This window comes from Sarcophilus harrisii, chromosome 1 (genome assembly GCF_902635505.1).
Source record: "Sarcophilus harrisii chromosome 1, mSarHar1.11, whole genome shotgun sequence".
Lineage (NCBI taxonomy): Eukaryota > Metazoa > Chordata > Mammalia > Dasyuromorphia > Dasyuridae > Sarcophilus > Sarcophilus harrisii.
Window position 1 is genome coordinate 656,526,749 of NC_045426.1, and position 23,861 is coordinate 656,550,609.

Below are 23,861 nucleotides of genomic sequence, written 5' to 3' on the forward strand. Positions count from 1 at the left end.
GTAAAGCATTTTGAAAACTTTAGTATACTTTATAAATGTTAATTATTCTTACTATCATTAAAATGAAAATTCCTTGGTCTGAAATTCTTTAAGTTAAATTCAAGAACCTTCACAATTAGCTTCATTCTACCTTTTCCTGACCCCCTTAATTCACCTTCTCCCTTTTCAAATACTCCAGCCAAATTTGTCCCCTGAATTCATCATCATGCCATCTCTATGCACTCACACAAACCACTCCCTCCACCTGCTATGACTAGAAGATATTAACTTCTTACCCCTGCCTTCTGGAATCTTTACATTTTTCTTCCATTGTTTTTAGTATTCTTTCTCTCCTCAAATTTTCCTTCAGTATCATATCTTATGTCTTCCTTACTCCCCGCCCCCCCTTTGCTTTCTACCTTGTATTATATCCGAATTCTAATCACCTACTACCCTCTTTGTAAACTCCTTGACTAGAGGGACTGTTCTTTTTATATGATCAATGCCTAGTACACACTTAATTTTTTTTTTTTCAACAGAAAAAAAATCTATTTCAAGCCCCAAAGCAATCTGTGGTCAAATAAGTTTGGAAAACAAAACAAACCCAAAAAAACCTGTTCAGTAACTTACCAGATATAAAACTCGGTATGAATGCCCTGTTAGTTTGGCTACTTGTGTCAGGGAAGGGTATTTCCAGACGAGGATCTGATTTTGTGAGTATCCATGTGTGCTCACCTGAGAGGGAGGAACACAAGGAATTTCAAAACAAGAGCAGCAGGCCCAAGGATGACTGCTTTACTGGGGAATAATAGCATACAGTTCTTGGACATCTCAAGTATGGGAAGTGCTATTCTGGGTGGAATGTAAAGTTTACCATGTAATTTAATATTTCAAGGAACAGTTTAATTATTCATATCTATTACTGATTTAAAAGCAATAACCATGAATTACAGTTTTTTGCTATCTTTCCTAGTGCTTAGCACATCATAAGCCAGAGGAACACAATCCTCAAGTGGCATGAAAGATCACATTGATTCATTCCCTTGAGAGCAAATGACAGAAAAAGAAAATATGTGCTGGAACACATGTACTCAGAAGTCCACAGACAGGTCGTTTGTGGGACAGATGCAAAGAAATGAAGAGCCAGACAGACATCTCAGAAGGAACCTGGTCCAACCTATACTTTAACAAGAAAACTCTAACAACATTCCAAACAAATGGCTGGCCAGTCTCTGTCTGTTTTTCTTGCCATCTGTGGACCCCATTTTTGGAGAGTTCCAACTATTAGGGAGCTTTTGCTTATATCAAGGCCCAGTCTTTCTGCAACTTCTACCCCAAGATTTCTAAGTGCTGCCTCAATCCACACCCTCCAACAGGTCAATAACCTCCACACTCCAAAAAATAAAAAAAATCAGGGTGTGATAACACATGCTCAGGAGGAGGGCAAGAGGTCCTCCCCTTCTCCTCATCCCTCCCCCTCCCCCACCAAGTGGACCCCTATCTTCCTGCACCGCAGATGCACCAATAAGAAATATCACGTGTCAATCACGTGTCACACACCCTACAGACAGTTGTTCAACAAACACTAGAGGGCTGTCTGGTGCTTACTAGTTCATTGGCGTGTTTAGACCAGGCCAGGTTGCACACTTGGGAACCAGTATCGATACACTGCAGGGGCTGTCCTGTGAGTGTGTTCCAGAAGCGGATGCAGCGGTCAGCTGTTCCGCCACCTGATGCCAATAAGCCATGTTGGTGGGGAGACCAGGCAATCGCTTTCACAGCTGCCAAATGCTCAGTGTACTGCTGGACGGGACTTAAACTGGAGTGGTTCCAGACCAGAAGCTGGGGAAAAAAGACAGAAGAGATGAAATCCACTATCAATCTGAGTTTTCAAAACAGTAACGTGAATGATTCTTGAACCCCAATAGCTAGACTGGTCTTTGGAAGTCCAACGGGGAAATGGCTTGCCTAAGATCAGAAAGGAATTATTAATGGACTGTGACTAGAAGCACAAGTTCAAAGAACCTGAGAGGGAGAAGGATCTCACAGATGATCTTGTCTTACCATCTCATCTGACAGATGAGAAAACTCAAATTTACAGTGGTTAGGTCACATGCCCACGGGCACACATGCAGTATGGAGCAGAGACCCGATTCATCCCAAGGTCCAAATACATCCAGATCATCTTATCTTCTCACAGACACCTAGTCTCCCTTTCAACAAATGCCTTATAAGCCTATGTGCCCAATTCTATCAAAAAAGTCAAATTTCACATGTAAAAAAGACTATAGGGCAAGGAAAATATTTAACTCAAAAGAAATAATCATTAACAGTAGAACTACAACATAAGCATATAGTTTAGCACCCAAAATATATCAGGGGCTAGGGTTAAAAAAAAAGAAACAATAAGAATGAAGCTGATCCTTTCTTCAAGGAGCTTACATTTGTTAAGTAAAATGTATACATATAAATAGTATATATGAAATAAATACATGGCTTTAAATGTCAAACAGTGGAATCTGTAAATGACTCCAGAATAAAGAGAGAGCCACTAGAGCTTACTGATTGGAGTATAATTTAAATACCTGTGCTTCTGATTGCTAGTTAGGTGTCAAGAATAGAATGAAGAAGGGAGATATATAGAAATGCAGGAAGACCTATTAGGAGGCTATTGCAATAGTTCAGCAAAGTGATGATAAGGACCTGAACTAAGGGAAAGGCAGGCGCGCACACACACACACACACACACACACACACACACACACACACACTGACTTAGCATCCTCTTTCTCCTCATAAATAATATTTATATAGCATGTATTAAATGTCAGGCACTTTACAATTATTACATTGTTTCATTCTCACAACAATTCTTAAAAGTAGGTATTATTATTCTCATTTTACAGATGAAGAAACATGGTTAAGTAACTTGCTCAGAGTCACTTAGCTAATAAGTGTTTGAGGCTGGAATTGACTAATTTCAGGCCCAGTACTCTATCCACTGAACCACTAAGCTGCCTAATATAAAATGAGGGAGGGTGAAAAATTGAGGATGAGACTTGAGATGTCAAAGTTGGGTTTACTTGAAAGATGGCAGTGCCCTCAAAAGAAAGGATGACATTTGGAAAGGGATAGATGCGGGGGAAAGAAATTAGTTTTGATTTTGACATGTGAAAACAGAGATTACTATTATATAATATTTTAGTAGTTTTAGAATTTTATTATTCCGTTTTCTCTTCAATTTGACCACAAGATTTTTGATAATAATATTGATGAAGATGATGAAATCTCATCTTCATCCATCACTTTAATATTGACAAAATGCTTTCCTCAGATAATCTGTTAAATAGGCAGACAAATATTCACATTCCCACATTAAAGATGGGAAAACAAAAGCTAAATGGGGTAATGTGGTCCCAAGTGTTCACAGTCCCATAGGTATATAAGTGCCAGAGATAGGATTCAAGCCCAAGTTGGTTGATCCCCAGACCTGTGTTTTTCCACTCTATCCCATACCTTGTTGGGCCTGGGACAGTAATAGTGGGAACAGAGCAGAAGTTCAATCACTTCTATACCATGTCAGCTCATATTACCCTTTAAGAGAGGCAGGATTTGGCCTCCCCACACTCTAGAAGGAGAAGGAAAACCTAGCAGCTAATAAATGACACCATGGCACAGCTGAGACTATTGACAACAACCAAAACTCTCTATTACACTGCTAGGTGCTTAAGGAAGATTCTGTTGTTTTTCAACTTTGCATTCCTAATGTGGAACAAAAACTTTGTACACTGTAGATGCTTAATAATAACTGGTTTGTTGGGATACAAGACTTTACTACTGGGTTTTAGAGAAGGTCAAGCAATTCCATACCTTATTATCATTTCCACCCGATGCAAGAAGCTGGTGATCAGTGGACCACTTTAGCCCACACACCTCCTGCCGGTGACCTTGCAACCGTCGTTCAGTCTGCACAGGGGGTGTTCGGATATCTCTCTGGAGAATCATCCTATCCCTGCTCCCAGAAGAAAGCTGGTCTGCATTCCAGGCCAATGCACCTAAGACAGACAAACAGTAACCTGAGAAAGTATACAAGGATGCTGCTAGGAAGCCAAACAGAGGCAGCCCTGACAGATGAGCAACTGTTCTATGAAATCTTCCTTGGAGAAGACCAGAAACATGCAAAGTTTTGCTTGGGAAGTGAAGTGAGTTAAAAATCCCTGCCTGCAAACTGCTAAATTAGAGAAATATTATGACTCTCAGAATTCCAGGATTAGAAAGGATACTGGAGTTTCACCAAGCTTGTATGCCTGACAGCTGAATCCTTGTTACAAATTCTCAATAAGTGGCATCCAGTCAATCAGGTGGCCAACAAGTATTTATTAAGTGATTGCTATGTGTCAAATACTATGTTAGGTAATAGAGACACAAATACAGTGAAAAGTCCCTGCCCTCAAGGAAGTCAAAGTCTATAGCCAAGGGAGATGTCATATATATAACACACATAGGCACATGCAAAGCTTGAACTGAGCAGTTGAACCCACTCTTCTTTTTTAATTTCCTCTTTCCCCTCCACACCTTCAAATGTGAATGAAGGAAAAACAAAATCTTTGTTACAAACATGTAGTCTTAAGCAAAACAAATTTTCATTTTTGCCAGGTCCAAAAAAAATGTCTCATTCTGGGTTCAAATCTCTGTCCTCCATCAAATGATAGCATGTTTCATCATGAATCTTCTGTAACTGTGGATGATTATCATCATGATCAGAATTCCTAATTCATCCAAAATTGTTTGTCTTTATCATACCGTTGTGTTTGCATAAATTGTTTTCCTAGTTCTGCTCACCTTATTCTGTATTAGTTTATACAAGTCTTCCCAAATTTCTCTGTAACTATCCCCTTCATCATTTCTTTATATAGCACAATAGAATTCCATCACATTTATATACCATAACCATACTGTTCAGCCATTCTCCAATTTATGAGCACCTCTTTAAATGCCTATACTTTACTATTTAAAAAAAAAAAAAGTTTCTTCTCTCTCTGAATTTTCATAGAGCCTTAGGGTGTGTTCTGCTTAAGATGATTCTCTCCCCTCTATTTTCCAGCTGAGTGAAATGTATTTTAGTAACCAAATCTGTGTGTATTCTTACTTTGAACAATTTAGATGACAGTAAATTTCAAAGGCCAGCCATTCTCCCCAAAGCTCTTTTCCTTGTGTACCCTAATTATATGGGGAAAATTTTCCTAATCTTTTTTTCCTCCACCTATATTCCTTTTTTCCTTCCTTTCCATTCTTCTTTTAAGATCTTCATGACATGGCAGAACCATTCCTAGGACTGGTCTAGGAAAATTGCTTCTGAGATTTCTGATAATGCCAGGGTTCAGAAGAGATAGATCTGCCAGCTTTCCAACTTAGAATATAAAGTTTATCTGAAATTAATTAATCAATCCTTCATTCTCATGAAAGTGAAGTCCTTTGTTCCTTCCTTCAGAAAATTGTTCCTTCTCTGTTATCTTTTTCATTGCTATCCCTTATCATTATATTCATTCATATTTACCTTGTTATGTTTGTATTAATTCATGTGTTTGAATTTCAAAATTCTATACAGTTAAGATCTTTGTCACATGGAATTATCTTCAACATGGTCCATTTAATTTTCAGAGTTTGTTGTTTGGTTAAGATTTTGTACCTAAACTGTTAATTCTCCTTTCAACTTTTTTCTTCCACAGCTCTCATTTCTTTTCCAAAAAATTGTCCCTTCATAATTGTTATTTCATCAACAAAAACCTTTTTTTAAACTAATTAAACAAAAACAAACAAACAAAAAAAAACACTTGCTTATCTTCCAATAATTTTAGTTGCATTTGTCTCCAAGCTGTGTTATTCCATGAGCCTCTGCTTAATGTTTGATACTTATTTTATTCTTGTGGATTTGTGTCTTGAGCATCTCTGACAGAGGAACAACTCTTTATGATGGAATATTTTATTTTGGTTTTGCTCTTTCTTCTGATTGAATTCCTGACTTTGAATTTGATGCTATTAAGAGCTGGACTTAGTGTGGTACTGTTGCTTTCTTTGGTTATTGAGTACTGTGGTATTCTAAGATCTCAGGGTTGGCTCAAGCACTGAAATATTCCCAAAATGGTCTGACCCAAGGTGTAGTCTGAACATTGCAAATTCCTGACCTGGGTGTGGGTTTGAACAAGAGTAGATTATTTCTGAACCCAGCTACTATCAGCAATCTAGAAAACCCAGCTGATTCAGTTATAAGAGCATAGATTCCCTTTGGTCTGTGACTTCCACCAAGGTTATTCCTCTGCAGATTTCAAACTGGGGTGGAATCTGGAAATGATACTCTATTCTGCTCCTGGTATCTGAGCCACAATTTTATTGTTTGATTCTGAACTTGTTCTTCACTCTGCATAGATGTCCAGGGGAGGTAGAGGAAAAAGGTCTTTTTTATCAATGTCCCTTGGATCTGACTTAGATCTGGATAGAGGGCAAGATCTGGATAGAGGGCAACAACAAAGCTGCCTCTTTGCACTTGTTCCACTTACACTTCTCTGGTACCCCTAATACACAGATTCTCCCTGGGTGCTAGATGCTTCACATGCCAGTATTCTCTGCTCTAAGGCTCCTTCACAGTGAATTCTCTGTGTCCCCCCTATGCCAACCCAGCCTAGAAAAATGATTCACTCATGTTCTCTCCCCCTCCCCCTCCACCCCCCTAGGCAATTAGGGTTAAGTGACTTGCCCAGGATCACATAGCTAGGAAGTGTTAAGTATCTGAGGCCGAATTTGAACTCATGTCCTCCTGATTTCAGGGTTGGTGCTCTATCCACTGCACCAACTAGCTGCTCCTCACATTTTTTCTTAGCTATTCCCATCTAGGTTCAGTCTGGTGCATTTTCTAGAGCTAGATATTTGGAGGTATGTTGTTTTTTATTCTTCCTGGGGAGGAAGGGGACGGCAACGAGTTCCTCACTGAACTGTTTCTTCCTATTTTGACATCTTGGCTCACCTGGGAACTTGCTTTCTTGAGAAGGATGGTGAAGTATAAAGAATGCTGTTTGTCCATTTGGGAAATTTAAGCTAGGTTCAAGCTGCTAGATATTAACATGATCTTCAATCTATTAAGTGAAATCCCAGTTTAGTTATTTAGGTAATTTCCTCCTACCCTCTTATTTTTGTTGCTGTTTCTTACCAACTCTGGCTGTGTGACCTTCTAGCATGGACAGTTTCTTCCCTGCAGCTGCATCCCAGATCTGTACAAAGCCTTTATGTGTGCCAACTGCTACCAAGTTTCCCTAAATCAGCAAAAGACATACACAAAGAATGAACTGAAAGGGATGAGAAAAGAAAACATGCAGAAAAGGGAGAGAACTCCAAACAGATTTAATGCTCTCCAACTTTCATAAATGCTTTTCCAGATTAAAAAAAAAAAACCAAAAAGCAAAAAACAAAAATTTATGGTCATAGCCTAACAATAGAAGAATATATCTTCTTTTTTTCAGCACAATTCTTGCTCCTTTCCATTATCATGATTTCCTGTTCTGGCATTAACAGATTTGATCCAAGAATAAGATACATCATGAATTCTTTAGGGGGAGAAGGAAGGAGAAAGAGACCACCTTCCAATGGTGGAATGTCAAAGCTCTTGCTGACAAGCTGAAGAAAGGAAGAGCTGTGCTCTTATAAGGGCATAGAGTGCTTGGAAGGAACTAATTCCTAATTTTCACAAGTGTAGGGGACACCAAAAATGTTCTTGTTTGTTGTCTTTGGCACACATGTAACAGGCTTTAACCTTAGTATAGGATTTCATGTCATTACTAATAATAATGAGTCTTAGTAAAAGATGCTAAACAAATTCAAGGAAAACAATGACCAATAATTGTAACATATAAACAGAAGTATTATGTCAGCAACAGATTCACTTAGAAAGCAATCTTATCATGTTTTAAATATTTTACATATGAGAAAACTGGCCCAGAGAAGGTAAATGACTAGTCCAATATCATACAAGCAGCCAATGGCAGAGCTGGAATTCAAATTCATGTTGTCTGATTTCAAATTCAATGTTCTTTCAACATTTTACTGATGTCACAAGATTATCATGTGGAAAATGTTTTATAAACATTAGAGAGCTTGTGGAAATTCTCTCCCCCCCCCCCCCCCCCCCCCCCCCCCCCCCCGCACTATACCACACTCTCTCAGAGACTTTCTCTGTTAAAGAAGACAATTCTAGTTGCTGCTACTCAAGAAAGAATAACAACAAATTTTTTAAAAATCCTAAGCACGGAACAGATGTTGGTGATTGTTGTCCATTGGATCAGTCACGTCCAACTTTTTGTGATCCCATTGGAGATTTTCTCAGCAAAAATATCAGAGTGGTTTGCCTTTTCTTTCCCTAGCTCATTTTACAGATGAGAAACTGAGGCGAACATGGTGAAATGACTTGCTCAGGGTCACACAGCTAATAAGTGTCTGAGGCCAGATTTGAATTCAAGAAGAGGAGTCTTTCTGACTTTAGGCCAAGACTCTACCCACTGTCACCTGGCTATCTTATTGAGAAAAAGTTATTAATTTTTAAGAATCTCAATAACTCTTTTCGAGTTTTGAATATCAGTTGAGTGAAACAATTTCAGCACTAAACCACCCTACAGTGCCCATAAGAAACACTTTGTACTGACCCGTTCAGACCAGCCCACAGAAGTCACAGAATCTCCTTCCACAGACAGGTCACATAGCCTGGTTACCTAGAAAAAAGCAAGTATTGAGGTACACAACGACTCATACTCCATAAGGTTGCTAACTCCATCTATCTCCATTTAGCTTTCTCTCCTTCCCAGGGGTGCCAGTATGCTCCAGCTGGGTGGTTTCCTCACAATCAATTGCACCAAAAGTCATTTTTGCTTCCAAAGCTTTTTTTCATTCCACTTCCCCCAAATGGAATGTCCTTAGTTTTCTCTCCTATCTGAATCTGATCCAGCTGTCAAGAGTAACCTCAAGTTTGTTTGAATCCTCCATTCCTCTGTTGCCTATGCCTGAAATTCCTATTGTATTGCCAATATCACACAAGTTAGCACTTAATGATACCTGACATTTACGATTTACAAAGCACTTTGTATACATTATCTCATTTGATCCTCCACCTTGAGAAACAGGCACTAACAAATTCTTCTTCTTCTCATTTTACAGATGAAGGAAATGAAGTACTGAGAGATTAAATGATGTGCTCCTGGTAATTCAGCATCAGTTAGGATTTTAATCCAGGTTTACTGACTTCAGATTCTGTGTTCTTTCTGTTACAATATAATACAGTTCCTACAACTATAATATGAATATAGCAGAGATTCAATAAAAGCAGAATTGATTGATGGGGAAAGCAAGAAAGGATTATGACCACTAACCAGACTTCATCTGTTCTCATGAACAATGAGATAAGGCCTCATAATTACAGGGCAGTCAGAACTACTACTGTGCACAAATGGGATGGATGCTCAGCTAGTGTACTAGGCTGCCTTGGGTGAAAGGAGCAGTTCTGCACAAAAGGCTAGGATTCTAAAAGCCCTCCACATTTCCTAGGTCTTTACTTACAAACCAGTATTTAAACAGTGTGGTACTGAACCTAGAACTATTAGGAAAATGTTGCACAAAACTTAAAATGCTATAAAGATGTAAGCTATTGACTTGTTTATATCACATATCATCAGCTCTGACGGTCTATGTTCTCAGATCTCTAACACTTTAATAAGTTCTGTGAGCTAAAGTCCTTTCTAGGTCAAACTAAGATCGTTTTCAGCATTAAAGTTCTATGTTCTAAAGTGTCTTCCAGTTCAACTAAGTTGTGTGTTCTATAGTTTCTTCTAGCACTAATTATCTACATTCTATAAATGTTTATTTTTGCTATTATGTCTCTCTCAGTTAATAATTTTAAGGGATTATTCTAAATTTTTTTTTTTTTTACTTTATGACCTAACATCTTGTCTAGCTGTAATATCTGATGTGCCAAAGTTCAACAGAGAACAGAAAAATTACATTCATTTATTTGCTTTTTAAAAAAATACATGAAACCACTTGAGAATCTTTTGTGGCAACTTAAGATAGAACAGAACAAATCCGGCAGACTCTCTCTTGCCCATTTCCTCTACTCTTCTACCATTATTACAAAAGGCTCATCATCCATACCTGGCTGGTACACGCACTCCATAGGTAAACACAAGTGCCCAGGCCAACACTTAGGACGTTGAGGGAAGACCAGTCTACTAGATTCAGGTAGAAGTCATCTTGGAGCTCAGGGGCATCAAGAACTTTGAAAGGGATTTTGGAAATTTTTCTGGTGGGTTTCCGTGGAGATCTTAATAACTTCTGGCTATTTACCAAAAAAAGAAAAAAAATTATATAGATAGATATATATGTATGTGTGTGTGTCTCAACATAAGAGAAAAATTTCATATCAAGCTTTTGCCACTAGAAACAGTACTTTTCAATGGTAATCAATAAAAATTGATGAAGAAGAAAATACACATTTTCTTTCAGTCTTTTCATGTACATAGGGAGGCAGGTCATTAATTCAAACACTTTAGTGACTACTATTAAATTCAGGTTATAGGTTTGAAAAAATTCATTAAAAATCATTCACTCCAATTCAGAGAAACAAGAGAAGAATGGTATAAAATGATAAAGCTTGAAGAATGCAAAACCAATCAACTAATAAACATGATATGATTAATTTTTTGTTTAGATTTTCAATCATACTTTTCTTTTTTATTATTATAAAGAAACATTCAACTGAGGAGACAGAATTTTTTTTTTTAAAGGCATAAACATTAGTTGTTAATTAGGGTAAAAATAGTCTTAATTCCATCATTTTATAGTTTGAGAAAGTCTGGCTCAGAGGGAAGTATCACACCTGAAATAAATGGCAGAGCTAGGGTTCAAACCCAGGTCTTTTGATTCTCAATTCATAGTTCTTTGCATACAATGATAGCTTTCAATTATAATCCAAATTCATTTATTCTAATGTACATTTATTAGATCTCTTCAGAGTTTCATGCTGGTCACTAGAAACACATATCTGATTTTTCTTTACTATAGCATAGAGCTCTTGAAGTCTGAGCCAGCAGGGCACAAACTTTCTCAAGTTCTAGAAGTTCCACAGATGCCAAACATACATTGTCTCACCAATGTTCTGCTGTCTAATTAAGTAGGGAGATGCCTATCATCCATCAAGAGGTTGAACTTAAATAAGATAACAGCATGGCAACAACCCATGAAACAAAGGAAAATGCAGACTAGTCTATAGAATTCTGGTCCCCCTCTTTGGTTTCTGCTGAGATAGTGCAGAAAAGCAGAAAAAGATGTAGAGCATGCTAAAAATCCTTTTAAAAACTGTCCGTAAATACAGAGATGAAATATGATTGAAGATGGCTTCAATACTGACATTCTCTTCAGAAAGGCCTGGAGAAACTTACACGAACTGATGCTGAGTGAAATGAGCAGAACCAGGAGATCATTATATACTTCAACAACAACATTATATGATGACCAGTTCTGATGGACCAGGCCATCCTCAGCAACGAGATCAACCAAATCATTTCCAATGGAGAAGTAATGAACTGAACCAGCTATGCCCAGAGAAAGAACTCTGGGAGATGACTATGAACCATTACATTGAATTCCCAATCCCAATATTTATGCCCACCTGCATTTTTTATTTCCTTCACAAGCTAATTGTACAATATTTCAAAGTCTGATTCTTTTTGTGCAGCAAAATAACGGTTTGGTCATGTATACTTATTGTGTATCTAATTTATATTTTAATATATTTAACATCTACTGGTCATCCTGCCATCTAGGGGAGGGGGTGGGGGGGTAAGAGGTGAAAAATTGGAACAAGAGGTTTGGCAATTGTTAATGCTGTAAAGTTACCCATGCATATAACCTGTAAATAAAAGGCTATTAAATAAAAATAAATAAATAAATAAATAATTTAAAAAAAAAAAAAAACTGACATTCTCATTCTAGGTCAACTTAAAAAGCCTTAACGAGTTGCAGGAAACTGAGAGGATAAATGGAAGGCTCTTCTTTGGCAAAGCAAGGGAAACATCATCAAATGCTAAACTTAATTATCTCAATCTACAAGAAAGCACTATGCTAAGCTCTGGGGATAAGAAGACAAAAAGAAAACACTGCCCCTGTTCTCAAGGAGCTGACATTCAAATAGGCAGAAGTTTAGCATTTCAGGAATGGGGGAAAATCAGGATGAAAGGCATAGAGAAAAGAGATAGGAGTATTGTGGGGAAGAAACACGAAGAGGGCCAGGGTTGGTTAGATTTTAGTGTGTGTGGAGAGAAATAATGGATAATCAGGCTGGAAAGATAGGATGGAAATAAGGCTTTAAAAAAGCTTGTAGCACTCAAGATAAACATTAACAAAAAGAAAATCATGACGATAATTGTGATTATTACAGAGGAAAAGAAAAGAAATTCTATAAAAATTTTAGTTTTTCAAATGAAATCAGCATAGACCCTCACTATTCAACATATAGCTGAACACTTCTATTAGTCAGTTGATAAATTTTATTAAATGTCTCCTTTGTTTCAGACACTGTTGCTAGGTACCAGAGCTATAATAAAGGCAAAAAGACTGTTCTTGCTCTCAAGGTCTACATAAAGTAAGATAAATCAGAAAATCAAGAGAAGAAAGGTGGTAGGTATGAAGGGGAATCAGGAAAGGCTTCCAGAAGGAAATAAATTTTAGACAGGATTTAAAGGAAGCCAGGGGAAGGAGTTGAGGAGGGAAAGTATTCCAAACATGAAGAATAGTCAAAAAGCATGCCTCTAGTTGGGATACAGGAATATCTTGTTTGAGAAACAAGGAAGTCATTGTCACTGTACAGTAGAGTATATGATGGCAGAGTAAGATGTAAGATGATTGTTGTTTGTCCTTTGTTGTAGACAAAGATTATGACATTAGAGAGATGATGCCGTGACATGCAAGTGAGGGAGGGCTGGGCAAGGTCACCAGCCTCACTTTCCCCTCCAGTAGCCCAGATATAGATTAGGCAACTTAGAGACAGCCCTAGATGCAGTGGAAGAACTTGGTTTTTAAAACTAAGCTATTCAACAGGTCTCCGTCTGACTAAGGCCATAGCCATTCAGTGATTAAAGCTAGGACGCAATTGAGGCAAAAAATTTCCTTTCATGGAGTCAAAAAAAATCTAAATAAATAAATTGATGTAAGAAGACTAGGAATGTAGGAAGGGGCCAACCTGGTAAAGAGCTTGGAATGACAGAGGATTTCTATTTGATCTTGGAGGGGACTAGGAGCCACTGGAATTGAATGAATAGGGGAGTGAAGTGGTCAGACCAGAACTTTAGGAAAATCACTGACAGCTGAGTGGAGAATGGACTGGACTGCGAAGAAATGTGTGGCCCAGAGATCAATCACCAAGTTATAGTTGCTGTCCAGGTATGAGGTGATGAGGGGCCTGTTATCAGGACAGTAGCAGCATTAGAAGAGAGAAGGGAGCATTTATGAGAATATTAAATAAAATCAATAAACTCTGAAAAAATATTGGTGGGAGGTGTAGTTAAAAATTGTACATAAGTTACAAGTCTAGGTGATTAGAAGGGTAGTGTCCTTCTAATCTTATAATAGGGAAAGTCAGGAAGAGAGGAAGTCTTGATAGGGAGAGACAGTTGAGCTTTAGATATGCTGAATTTAAATAGAAGGAACAACCAGTTCAAGACAGCTAGTGAGATATTAAGTGGAGGTCAGTAGAAGAGCTGGGAAGCAGATTTGATAATCATGAGCATAGAGATAATTCAATCCACAGGGGCTGATGAGATCATCAAGTGAAGAAGTATGAAAGAAGAGAAGGCCAAGGACAGTGCTTTAGAGCAATGTGTCTTAAACTGTGAGTGAGGAAACCATATGAAGTCATGAACTGAATGTGGGGATTGTACAATTATGACTTATTATCAGTAAATGTTTGATTTGTATACACCTCTGATTATATGCTTGGGGTTGAGTAAAATCTATTCATGTATTATTGGAAAAAATATGTTAAAAGTACAGGTAGGTTTCTGCAAATGAAGTTCTACAATAGACTCCTTTAGACTGACCTGTAGAGGATATATGACACTACTTGCTTTCTGAAGATTAAAAAAAACACCCCAGACCCCACAAGCAACTTAACAGAGCAAAGTGTTCTTTTAGGAGATGTAAAACTAATGTATGGAATTTATCATATACTTTAAAGCAGAGATTTGGTTTCCTATCATTACTGAGGGTCTTTTAATGGCTCTCTCTTTTGCCTACTATTCATGTCTAAATAATTTAGTCTGGCATTTAAGGCTCTTTGTTATGTAGTTCAGCTATCAGCAAATGAGTCAGTGGAATCTGGCCCCTCTGCCTAAAACCCAGGAATCTACCACTCAAGGAATGCCCATGGAGTGACTGATAACCTTAGTTTTTGGATGCAGAATCTGATTGTACCTTTTGTTGCTGACTGGGGACAAAGAATATGGAGAAACTTCGTTGCCATCATCGGGACTTGAGCGCTTTGTGCTGAGGGAGTACTGAAAAAGAAAATTTGAAATTAGAGAAGACATGCAACAAAATATTCCCAAATCTTATAGATCTAGAAGATAATCTACACACAAACAAAATTACAAAAGAGAGAAACAAAGCAAAAAAGAAACTTGAAATTCATTTCATAGAAACTATGCTAGAGCTGACACACTCACACCAGTTTTCAATTACTGTTAATGTAATGTATTTGAAAGTAAGCATCTTTAGATTATAGTGTAAACATTCTATAAAATACAATATTAAATGATAATATTATAACAGCCTTTAAAACTACTTAGTAAAGGAGATTTTTATAATCCTTTCCCTATATTTTAACTAACCCTGTAATTTTGCAAAGGACATCAATTAGCACCAAGTCATCACCTTTAGGGTCAGAAGGGCAGAGAAAGAAAATCCCAGAGAGGTGTAACATTACTGGAATACCAAGTCTCCTACCCTAAGAGGTGTGCTATAGTAAAAAGGGAATTGGCTTGACAGGCTGGGTGCTAGTCCTGGCTATGCTACTAAACTCATCATGTCACCATTTACAAGTCACTAAGTAACTAAATTGGATGATTTCAAAAATTTCTCCTCCTAACTCTAAGATTCCACATTCTATGACTGCAAGCAATTCTGATGCAGGAAAAAACATACTGACTGAAAAAGAAGAGTTGGACGTGATGCCTTTTTATTTGCCTAAATCTGCTTCATTCCCCAGGAGATGGTGTTTTCTCTTAATGAGACATAGCTAGTAATATACTCAAGCTCTTGTCACCTTCATTTTCCAGATATTTAAGAATGGGATGGGGTAGAAAAGCAAGGAATGAGGCTTACTGTGTCCTTCTAAGACTCAAGAAACTTCAGTGATTTCCCACTAGCCTCTAGGAGAACCCCTAAATTCTTCACCTAAGCATTAACTCCCACCCCCTATATATCTAATTTCAAAGTGCTTTTTTTTTAATTAAAAAAATTTTTATTAAAGCTTTTTATTTTCAAACATATGCATGGATAATTTTTCAACATTAACCCTTGAAAAATCTTGTGTTTCAATCATCCCCTTTCCCCCCACCCCCTTCCCTAGACGGCAAGTAATTCAATATATGTTAAAACATAGTAAAAAATATGTTAAATCCAATATATGCATATTTATACAATTATCTTGCTGCACAAGAAAAATCAAATAAAAAAAAAATGCAAGCAATGACAAAAAGAATAAAAATGCTTTATCCACACTGAGTTCCTACAGTCCTTTCTCTGGATGTAGATGGCTCTCTTCATCACAAAATCTGGTCTGAATCATCTCATTGTTGAAAAGAACCACATCCATCAGAATTAATCATCGTATAATCTTCTTGTTGCCATGTACAATGATCTCCTGATTCTGTTTATTTCACTTAGCATTGGTTCATATAAGTCTCTCCCAGGCTTCTCTGAAATCCTCCAGCTGGTCATTTCTTATAGAACAATAATATTCTATAACCTTCATATACCATAATTTATTCAGCCATTCTCCAACTGTTGGGCATTCACTCAGTTTCCAGTTTCCTGCCACTACAAAAAGGGCTGCCACAAATATTTTTGCACATGTCCCTTTCCCTCAGTGTGCCTTTTCAAAGGACTAAGTTCAAATTTGACATTTGAGGGAAACTGCAATCCTAGACTTTTCAAATCTGACAATCTATTTCCCATATCTTTGTATTTGCAGAAGTTACCTGTCTAGAATCTGACTCCTCGATTCTGCCTTTCAGAATCCTTTATCTTCCTTCCAGGCTTTATGAACATAAGATGCCATTTTTGCAAAGTCTACCCTGGTCTCCCATAGCCATGGATATGATTTTCTCTTTCTTTCCCCAATTCCTCCTTTCTTCCTTCCCTGAAAATCCCTCTCCTCAAATTATTTTGCATTTCCTTTTTGTATGCATACAGCATCACTCTTACAGAATGCAAGCACCTTGTAGGCAGGGACTATTTTGAACTGAACTGAACTGAGCCCTCTAACCCAGGCTTCCATCTACAAGGCAAAATGTAACTTGCCAACAATTCCATTCAGAAGAGTACAGATAAATTCCCTTTGGCCTAAGCTGTCTAGACTCATATAAGTGAATACAAACTCACCTAATCCACTATATTTAAAATCTCCCTGTCTGTGCTTCACATCCTATTTAACCATCCACCAGGATGCCAGAGCCTATCTAGCAGAGACATCTTGACATTCACCATACTGCCATGGAAATTTCCACATTCTTCCCCTCCCCACTTGTCAGCACCATCCCTCTACTGTTGTTCTGGGAATAATAATCAAATCAATTGTCATCATTTCTACAGGAAAGGGCATGACATTACACTATACTTTGGTTCCATTCAAAATTCCTGAGACTACTCAGATTCAAACATAATCATTATTTACCCACATGGTTTTTATCTCCCTTTATTAAAATAGATATCCTATAGGACAAACCCAATCATACAATTGTATACATTTATATTCCCAGCACATAGCATAGTGCTTGGCATATGGTGTATGTAATAAAATGGTCATTCATTCGGACACTCTCCAATATCTAGCTCCCCTCTTTCTAAAACCCACAGGTAAAGCCATGAGACAAGACTTAAGTCACTGCAGCTGCCTGAACTTACTGTGAAGAGGCTCTTTTTCTCTGGTGTGGAAGGCTGCAGCCTTCGGTCCTCTGTCTGAGGATCCTGGACTTTCTCAATTCCAGCTCCTAGTAGCTCATTCTTTAACAAGGCAGAGTAGGCTAGGCCATCTGGATAGATACAGGATAACGTAAGTGCTATGAAAAAAAAATAAAGAGGAAAGAAAACCTCCCACCCAGAGTAAATGGCAAAACTCAAAGCTTCACGTCACGTCAGCTACAAGTATTTCCTGGTACATGATAAGAACCAAAGAGTGAGGACTAAGTTTCCAACCTTTGCCGTTATCCGAAGTGGCATCTTTTGCTTTCCGATTCTGACTGGGTGATTTCTCATTTTCCTGAGGTAAAAAAGAGGAAAAGATGTTGTGAATTTATCTTCCTTTCTCCACTTAATTCATTTATGTATGGGGGCTTCTGGCTATTATTTCAGCTAATTTTCCATTTATGGATGAGGCAATTAGAGTTGAGTAACTTGTCCAGGTTTTACACAGCTAGGAAGTGGTAAGTCTGAGGTCAGATTTGAACTCAGCTCCTTCTGACTTCAGGACTTGTGCTCTAACCCACTGTGCCACCCAGCTAGCTGCCCCTATCCTTCACTTTTAATAAATTAGCTGAAATGGGGCTGTTAGGTGATAGAATGGACAGAACACCAATCCTGGACTGGAGTTGAAATCTGGCCTCAGACACTTACCACTTCCTTGCTGTGTGACCCTGGGCAAGTCACTTAGCCCCTATTGCCTCAGCAAAAAAATTAAAAAGAGTGAAGGACAATAGCCCCAGTGACTCTATGATTATCCAAAGGCAATCCACTGCTGAAAACCGCAACAATTATAAAACTGTTCAGTTATAGATTTTTTTTTCCTCCCAGTCTAGATTCTATCCTATTCTAGGCTATATAGTTTATACTACAACATAGCAAATAAATACAGAAAAGTAAATGCAAATAAAAATCAATCTTCTTTTATCCTGATTCAATTGTTGCTTATTACTGCCTCTAGGGATATAGTAGTCAATAATATTGTAGTTATGTCTTCCTTCTATTTACAACTTTCCCAAAGCTCTTGTACCACTCACATTTATTCTATGGAAATTAATGCTCCAGTTGGCTCCAGCTCTAGAAGGTATAAAGCGGTCTCCATGTTTGCTGGGAGAAGACATGGGAGAATTGGAAGGTGTCAAAGTTCGTCTCATCTCAGCAACCTGGAATTTGAAAATCTGAATCAGTGGGTAGGATAATGACTATTAAAAAGAATACTATTTCTAGTTTGCAGAGTTTTCCTCACAATCACCCTGGAAAGTTCAAGCCTTGTAAGCGTTAGTTAAAATTCCTATTAACAGATGAAACAACTGATGCTCAGAAAGGGTAAGAAGGTCATGAGGTCACAGTCACATGATTAGAAGTAGAAGACATCTAGATGATTAACTCTGGGCTGTTTCTTAAGCACCATATTCAGAGATCAGAATCCTTGCTTTTGTGCCTTTGTTCATACTATTCCCTATACCTGGGATGTTGTCCTTCTCAAGTGTCTGATGAATTTTCCTAGGATCAGAAGACTATATAGAAGGGCCTTCTGAGTTATTTATTCCAATCCCCTCACTTTGTGAGTGAGGAAACAAGCAGAGAGAAGCTAAGCTTTTCAAGGTTACAGAGGTAATGAGTAACAGAACCATGATTTGAACCCTGATCCTCTGATTCAAGTTAATTCAATAAAGATTCACTAGCAGCTATACTTCCCCAACTTTCAATGCCCCGTTAAGCAGCTAACTCCTGTGTGAAGTTATCTCTGATCATCTAAATGGAATTGATTTCTCCTTACTTTGATTTGTTATAGATTTATTATCCACAATCTACACTTGGTAAATAGGATATATGGAGTTTTGCTATAGTGATGTTCATATTTATTCTTTCCTCTATTTGATTATAAACTTTATAGGGCAAGATCCAATCTCACAAGTATTTTGTATAGTTATTAAAAATATATATATTGAGGACTAAATGAAAAATCTGTAAACTTATGAGAAGCAAAAATTATAATTTTAGATACTTGAGTCATGGAACTAACAAACCAAAAAACCTAACCTCTTTCATTATGACTTCTAATGACATTTTAGTCAGAGTGCCTAAATTCACCTTGTTCTCTGACCAGAATTACATGGCTAGCTTTTAGTCTGATAGTAAGTACATAGCTGCTGTAGTTGACTATTTAACTTAAGCAATACCATTTAACTGTACAGGCTGTTTGTGCAAAAGAAGCAACTATTGAAATCCAAAAGGAAGTCTGAGACACTATTTTAGGCCATTGAGAGAAAAGCAGGGTTGTTGAGTTCTCCCCTCCCCATTGCTATTATCAGGCAAGAAAGCTTGTGTTGAAGATGCTATGTGGAGCAAAAATAGCTGACCTAAAACCACAAAGAAATGCTCTTTTATAGTACAGATTCATAGCATGTCAAGTTCTAGGACAAAAAAGTCCCTGTAAGAGAAAGTGATTTTTTAAGAATATCAAAACATATTAAACCAATTATCCCTATACAAATCCTGGTGACAGAATTTTATCTCATACCCCCTTCCTCATTAGAATACAAACACTTCATACTTAAGAAGTTCCCTCCCCCAAATTGCTCATTTATATTCACTTTCTTAATGTTTCTCTTTATTTCTGGTATTTACATTTCAAAGTTTCTTTTCAGCATTATGAAGGCTTGAAGTTCTCTAATTCATTAAGAAATCATTTCCCACTGAATGGATGTCCATCAGTTGGAGAATGGCTGAATAAATTGTGGTATATGAATATTATGGAATATTACTGTTCTGTAAGAAATGACCAACAGGATAATTTCAGAAAGGCCTGGAGAGACTTACACGAACTGATGCTGAGTGAAATGAGCAGGACCAGGAGATCATTATATACTTCAACAACAATACTATATGATGACCAGTTCTGATGGACCAGGCCATCCTCAGCAACGAGATCAACCAAATCATTTCCAATGATTACTGAGTCCAGTAATGAACTGAACCAGCTATGCCCAGAAAAAGAACTCTGGGAGATGACTAAAAACCATTACATTGAATTCCCAATCCCTATATTTATGCACACCTGCATTTTTGATTTCCTTCACAAGCTAATTGTACAATATTTCAGAGTCCGATTCTTTTTGTACAGCAAAATAACGTTTTGGTCATGTATACTTATTGTGTATCTAATTTATATTTTAATATATTTAACATCTACTGATCATCCTGCCATCTAGGGGAGGGGGTGGGGAGGTAAGAGGTGAAAAATTGGAACAAGAGATTTGGCAATTGTTAATGCTGTAAAGTTACCCATGCATATATCCTGTAAATAAAAGGCTATTAAATAAAAAAAAAAAAAAAAGAAATTATTTCCCCCATCCCCCATTCCCAACCCGAGATTACACTTAAATTTTGTGGAATAATTTTTTCTTGGATATTAAGCCTTTGCCTTTTGAATTCTAAAAATCTTATGCTTTCCATTTTTCTACAGTGATGGGTGCTCAAATCTTGTGTGAAGCTGACTAAATCTTAGCAACCTGGTACTTGAATTCTTAGATACTTGTTAATAATTTTGTTTGACCAGTAAGTTCTGGATTTTGGCAAAGATATTCCTGGGAGTTTTCATTTTGGAGGTTTTTATTAGCAAGTACCCAATATTAAGAGATCTGAGTTTTTTTTTCCCCCCATAATTTCTTAATATATGATAACAAAGCTCCTTTTTTTTTGGTTATGGCTTTCACATTATAATGAGTCTTAAAATCTCTATTATTAATTTATTTTCAACGTTAATTTTGTTTTATATCAGGTACCTGATTTCTTTTCTATATTTTTCCAATTTTTTTACTTTGCTTTAATATTTCTAGTTGTCTGACAAACTAAGTTATCTTTTGTTTGGTTTGCTCTAATTTTCAAGGATTCTGTTTTTGAATCTCTTGTGCTAAGCAGTAAATTTTCTTTTTAAAAATCTTTCCTCCTTCACTCTCCTGCCTTTCCCTATTCTTTCCTCTGTCATTCTTTTTATTTACAATTAATTTTGAAAAATTCTTGCATCATTTCTTCAAAGATTCTAATTTATCTTGTGGATAAGCTGTGTTTTTCTTTGAGATTTTGCCTGCAAGTGTTTTGGAGTTGTTCTTTTGTTAATTCATACCTTAGACATCTCTGATATAATTGCTCTATTTTTCTGTTTACTCGTTGCTCCAGACCTCTACTTTGGACAAACTGGGTGTTGCTGGCCTACCTGAGAGCTCTGAGGGCTAAGCCCACAATCTCAGATCCTTTGTGAGAACAGTATCCTGTGCTGAAGGCTCTAGACATTGATTCCTTCCTCCACACTCCCAGGGAGGATTGCTGGTCCAGGGCTAGGAGACCAATTCTGTGATCAGAACTATGCCTATACTGATGTCCTAGTTCAAAACTCTGGGTGTCAAATCCATATTCCTACACCTTTGAAAAGATCCCATATTGATGACTTAAGCCTGGAACTGAGCCTGTGATCAGCTCTTCAAAACTCTGTACTATTTTCCTAGATAGCAGCTCTAGGCACTGAGTCCTGTAATCCTGGCCTAGTGCTTCAGTTTCTACCCTAGTCAATTGCTTATGGGTTAAATTTGTTATCTTGGGCTGGAAAGATGATCCACTGTACTTATCCTTTGAGTTCCCAATTATTACTAACTGGTCCGGTGTGGTGGCCTTCACAGCTTTATTAACAATACCCTGATATGACTATTCCCATTTTTGGTCATTTTTGCCAATTTGCAAGGCATGAGATGGAATTAGTCATCTTTTTCAATAGAGAGCTGGGCCTGGAGTCTGGAAGATCTGAGTTCAAACCTGTCCTGAGATACTGTGTGTGACTGAAGACATGTTACTTCTCTTCTGCTTGCCTCAGCTTCAAAATAGGGATAATAATCTCACCCACCATATAAGGTTGTATTGGAGTTCAAAGGAAATATTTGTAAAGTACTTAACACAGTGATTGGCACATGGTAAGTGCTTTATAAATGCTTGTTTCCCCCCCATTTTTTTTTTCTTATTCTGCCATCTTGGCTTGGGCTCTCATTTTCCAAATCTTTCTTTTAATGCTCTTGTTTCTTTTATACAATCATTTTACACTCCCTTAAAAAACAAACACACACCAAAACAAACTCTTAATTTCTCCCAGGAATTCTGCTCTTTGTGGTGGGAATCTTTTTTTGTTTATTTATTCATTCTTCTAGCCTTACTTCTTAAAATGAAAATTTGTGTTGGGGCCAGAACGTCCTTCTGGAAAGATTACCTGAAACTTGCTTGGTTCTGGTTTGTATTCTTTTGAGTCCTGCTGCCTTCTCTACAAATTGAATTCTGTGTGACTCAGAGAATCATTGTGACTGGCCACCTGAAAGCTTTTAATGACCTCAAAGATATCTGATCTAGGGCAAAATGTTAAAGCTGCCCTTCTAGTCTGAACTTTGCAAGCTTCTGAAGCCATTTTGGATTTGGGTAACACAATGTAGGTTGTCTCAGTTTGAATTCCAGTAGACTACTGCTGGCCTCAGACAACATCAACAAGCTGGACATCTTTAAGTTTGGAGCAAATGAACTTCAGGAATCTTTCTCGATCTGAGGTATCTTTCTTGGTTACTAAGCTATAGACTTCAGATTGGACTGGGAACTGGATTCAAGGCCCCGTTCCTTAACAGTCATACATTTGCCACTTGCTTTTGTGTCTGCTCCTTACTCATTACAAAGCTTCAGGCCCATAAATGTTCCTTCCTTGATCTGTCACCTCAAGGCATAAATCTCCTCTTCAGACCATGCTGATCTTGTGACCAAAATCAGGGACATGAGTAACAAACAGGGCTAGGATGTGGTATCTGTTTCTGCTTCCTGCACAGTGTCAGGTCTGTGCTTGATCTGGGATCTCTTCTTGTCTTAGAGCATAGCCAAAGCCATAACATAAAAGTTTGGCTACACAGTATCTGAATGGCTTGCTAAAGAATTAAATTTATTGTATATGAATCTTTGGCTTTGGAACTAAGACTGTGACTATAGTTTTTGAAATTATTGTCACCTCAGATTTAAAAGCTAGATAAATAAATTGGTTCTCTAAAAGAGAACCAATATTTATATGGTTAAAACCCAGGATAAGATCTTCTCAAGTATAAAGACAAATGCCCTTATAAAGCTTACTACCTATGTTAAGGAAATCACACACACATTCCTGCATGTGTCTCTTTTCATTCGTAAGAAAATAATTTCTGATTTATTTCTTTTTTCTACTCCTTATGTGCCCCAGCAAAAGTTAAGTATGACTATAAAAGCCATCTTTTCTTTAGTTTCTCAAATTTTATGTTAAAACCCAATTTTGAAAAATGGCTTTACATATTGGCTCTGTCATCTATGGTCCATGTGGACCTTGGGGTTAGAGGATATCAATTTCTTCATGTTAACCGTGAGTAAAATCAGGAGAGGGTTAGTGATTAGAAAATAATTAAATAAAGAGAAGGAACAACCTTGGGAGACAGTAAATTTCCCAGCAGAAGCTGGATCACATGACAGTGACACTATGAAAGGAATTTGTATTTCATGGAGAAGCTGTATTAGATGAACTATGAGACCTACTACAATAGAAAATCTATGATTCTATGAGCTAC

General features: G+C 37.4%; 1 protein-coding gene across 2 annotated transcripts in view; it reads right to left on the reverse strand.

The window, feature by feature from the left end:
* FZR1 (fizzy and cell division cycle 20 related 1) overlaps positions 1-23,861 on the reverse strand; it is an 88,899-nt gene that overhangs the window by 15,166 nt on the left and 49,872 nt on the right. For both annotated transcript variants that reach the window (XM_031947884.1, XM_031947883.1), the window contains exons 3-12: positions 18,285-18,410; positions 17,485-17,548; positions 17,194-17,321; positions 14,482-14,564; positions 10,168-10,351; positions 8,670-8,735; positions 7,184-7,286; positions 3,850-4,034; positions 1,588-1,821; positions 610-714 (exon numbers count right to left, since the gene is read on the reverse strand). In XM_031947884.1, coding sequence (XP_031803744.1) covers positions 610-714; positions 1,588-1,821; positions 3,850-4,034; positions 7,184-7,286; positions 8,670-8,735; positions 10,168-10,351; positions 14,482-14,564; positions 17,194-17,321; positions 17,485-17,548; positions 18,285-18,410 — 1,278 coding nt within the window. The remainder of the gene's footprint in view (positions 1-609; positions 715-1,587; positions 1,822-3,849; positions 4,035-7,183; positions 7,287-8,669; positions 8,736-10,167; positions 10,352-14,481; positions 14,565-17,193; positions 17,322-17,484; positions 17,549-18,284; positions 18,411-23,861) is intronic.